Source organism: Procambarus clarkii, chromosome 31 (genome assembly GCF_040958095.1).
Source record: "Procambarus clarkii isolate CNS0578487 chromosome 31, FALCON_Pclarkii_2.0, whole genome shotgun sequence".
Taxonomy (NCBI): domain Eukaryota; kingdom Metazoa; phylum Arthropoda; class Malacostraca; order Decapoda; family Cambaridae; genus Procambarus; species Procambarus clarkii.
The window spans coordinates 41,522,824-41,525,140 of record NC_091180.1 but is presented as its reverse complement, the minus strand read 5'-3'; the positions used below and the strand labels follow the sequence as shown (position 1 = coordinate 41,525,140).

The following is a 2,317-nucleotide window of genomic DNA, read 5'->3' as shown; positions in this document are numbered from 1 at the left end:
TCAATATTTCATTCAAATGATCTGCTACCAGAAATTTTAGCCAAATATGCCCAGTTTGCTAACTGTAGGTAGTAACTAAGAGTGATTGTAACCTATCCACCGCTGCCCACTGGATGGGGGGCGGTGTGTAGGACAAACATATCAATTGTGACACTAGCTCTCCACATATGTCAGTTGCTTAATTTAGAAACTGTACTTGTGGTCGATCTTGAACCCATTGTTGATGTGACGACTTATACTGACTTTTGTAACTAGCTCATCATGATTGTAACTTGCTTAGCTAAATGAATTGTGGGGTTCAGTCCCTGAGCCCATTATGTGCCTCTGTAACCCTTTCCACTACAGGCCACAAGATGGGTAAGGGGTGCATAATAAATGAACTAAACTAACTAACTGTTCTTATGAAATGATAAAGCTATCAATTTCATTGTGTATGAGTTCAATTCTTTTATTTTGAGTTAAACCTAACGTAGATATACGACCGAACCTAACCAACCCTACCTAACCTAACCTAACCTATTTTAACCTAACCTATTTTAACCTAACCTAAACTAACGTAACTAAGTCAATAATTTATGTACTTAACATATTATAATAATATTACTTCAAAACCACTAATTGGAAACAGTATTTTGCAAATAAAGAAAATCACTCGGCCTATTAGGAAAATCGGGTCCTTGCACAATAGGCCGAGAAATGCGTTCTGGCTACTAGGAACAATATATTGTAGGCATCCTTCAGTCTCGGGAGACTATGGAGTTGCGCCCTGGTTGTCAATCCTGGTGCAGCGTCTGGTGTGACTGATGAGGCCAATCCGAGAGTGGCAGTCCATCCCACACCGAGCACAAACGAAGTCCGATTCTAGTCCTGTCTTCCTGTTAGGTACAATATATGTTTATATATATATATATATATATATATATATAGATATATATATATATATTATTAAATATGACCGAAAAAGTAAGATTAATAATTCTAACACGAATTTTCTCAATCTTTCGTACATTACGCTTCACTGTTGGAGGTAAATCAAAAATCACTTCTCCAAAATTCATTTTTATTTCTAGTCTGACGCGACACGGGCGCGTTTCGTAAAACTTATTACATTTTCAAAGACTTCACAAATACACAACTGATTAGAACTTGCGTTTCCCTGATTTTATATCTACATTTGAGTGAGGTGGGAAGGGTGATGTGGCATTACATTTGAGTGAGGTGGGAAGGGTGATGTGGCATTAACACAAGACAGAACACTAGGGGATATTAATAGGGTATTAAAAGTATCAACACAAGACAGAACAGAAACAATGGGTATTGAATAGAAGTGTTTGTAGAAAGCCTATTGGTCCATATTTCTTGATGCTTCTATATTGGAGCGGAGTCTTGAGGTGGGTAGAATATAGTTGTGCAATAATTGGCTGTTGATTGCTGGTGTTGACTTCTTGATGTGTAGTGCCTCGCAAACGTCAAGCCGCCTGCTATCGCTGTATCTATCGATGATTTCTGTGTTGTTTACTAGGATTTCTGTGTTGTTTACTAGAAACAACACAGAAAGTGGTCTATACTTCACTCTGAGAAGTATAGACCACTGATCTTCAGGCCAGCTAAGCTTTTTAGCTAGGGCCTCAAAAGTAGTAAAAAACACATCTATCTATGTCTCAATGAATGGTGGCATTAACTTACTTGACTGGGAGACATTGAAGCTTACTGGAAGACTGGCTGCAGCTTGTTGGCGCCGAGTGTGGTGTGAAGTTTCCAAATCGAGTTCTTTTCTACAGTATTCCAGAACACTATCGGCTTGCTTCTTGTTGTGTTCACGTTGTATCTCCAGATCGCGTTCTTTTACTTCAAGCTGTTCCCTCTCACGCTCACGTTGTAGGGCAGCTTGTTCTTTCTGGAGCTGAAGAACTTCTTTCGCCTCGCGTTCTTTTAGGGCGGCCTTACGTTCCTGTTCTTCTTTCTTTAGGACAGCCTCGCGTTCCTGTTCTTCTTTCTTTAGGGCAGTTTCGCGTTCCTTTATCTGGAGAGCTTCTTTCTGTTGTTCACGTTCGATTTTTGCGAGGTCTAGCTTTAACTTAATAGCTGCCATAGCATGCCGGTCTGTAATAGAATAGTTTTCGTGAGAATCAGAGTCTATAATTCCATTATCTAAAAGGTGGTCCAGGATAAGGTTATGAATTTCATTTTTGTTGCTCCATGGGGAACATCTAGTTGGTACTCAAGTGCTAGAGTTTGTAATTTTGTCCTCTTGGCACGAATTAAGTTCTCTACTTCATTGGCTGGATCACTACGAAATGCTGAGAGACGAAACATT

The 2,317-nt window shown here is 39.4% G+C and overlaps 1 protein-coding gene across 1 annotated transcript; it reads right to left on the bottom strand.

Moving 5' to 3' along the window:
* Window positions 1-1,654: 1,654 nt before the first annotated feature.
* On the bottom strand, window positions 1,655-2,092 carry LOC138370292 (putative uncharacterized protein DDB_G0271982). Its single transcript, XM_069334308.1, has one exon. The coding sequence runs from the start codon at window positions 2,090-2,092 to the stop codon at window positions 1,655-1,657; it is 438 nt and encodes a 145-aa protein (XP_069190409.1).
* Window positions 2,093-2,317: the final 225 nt, after the last annotated feature.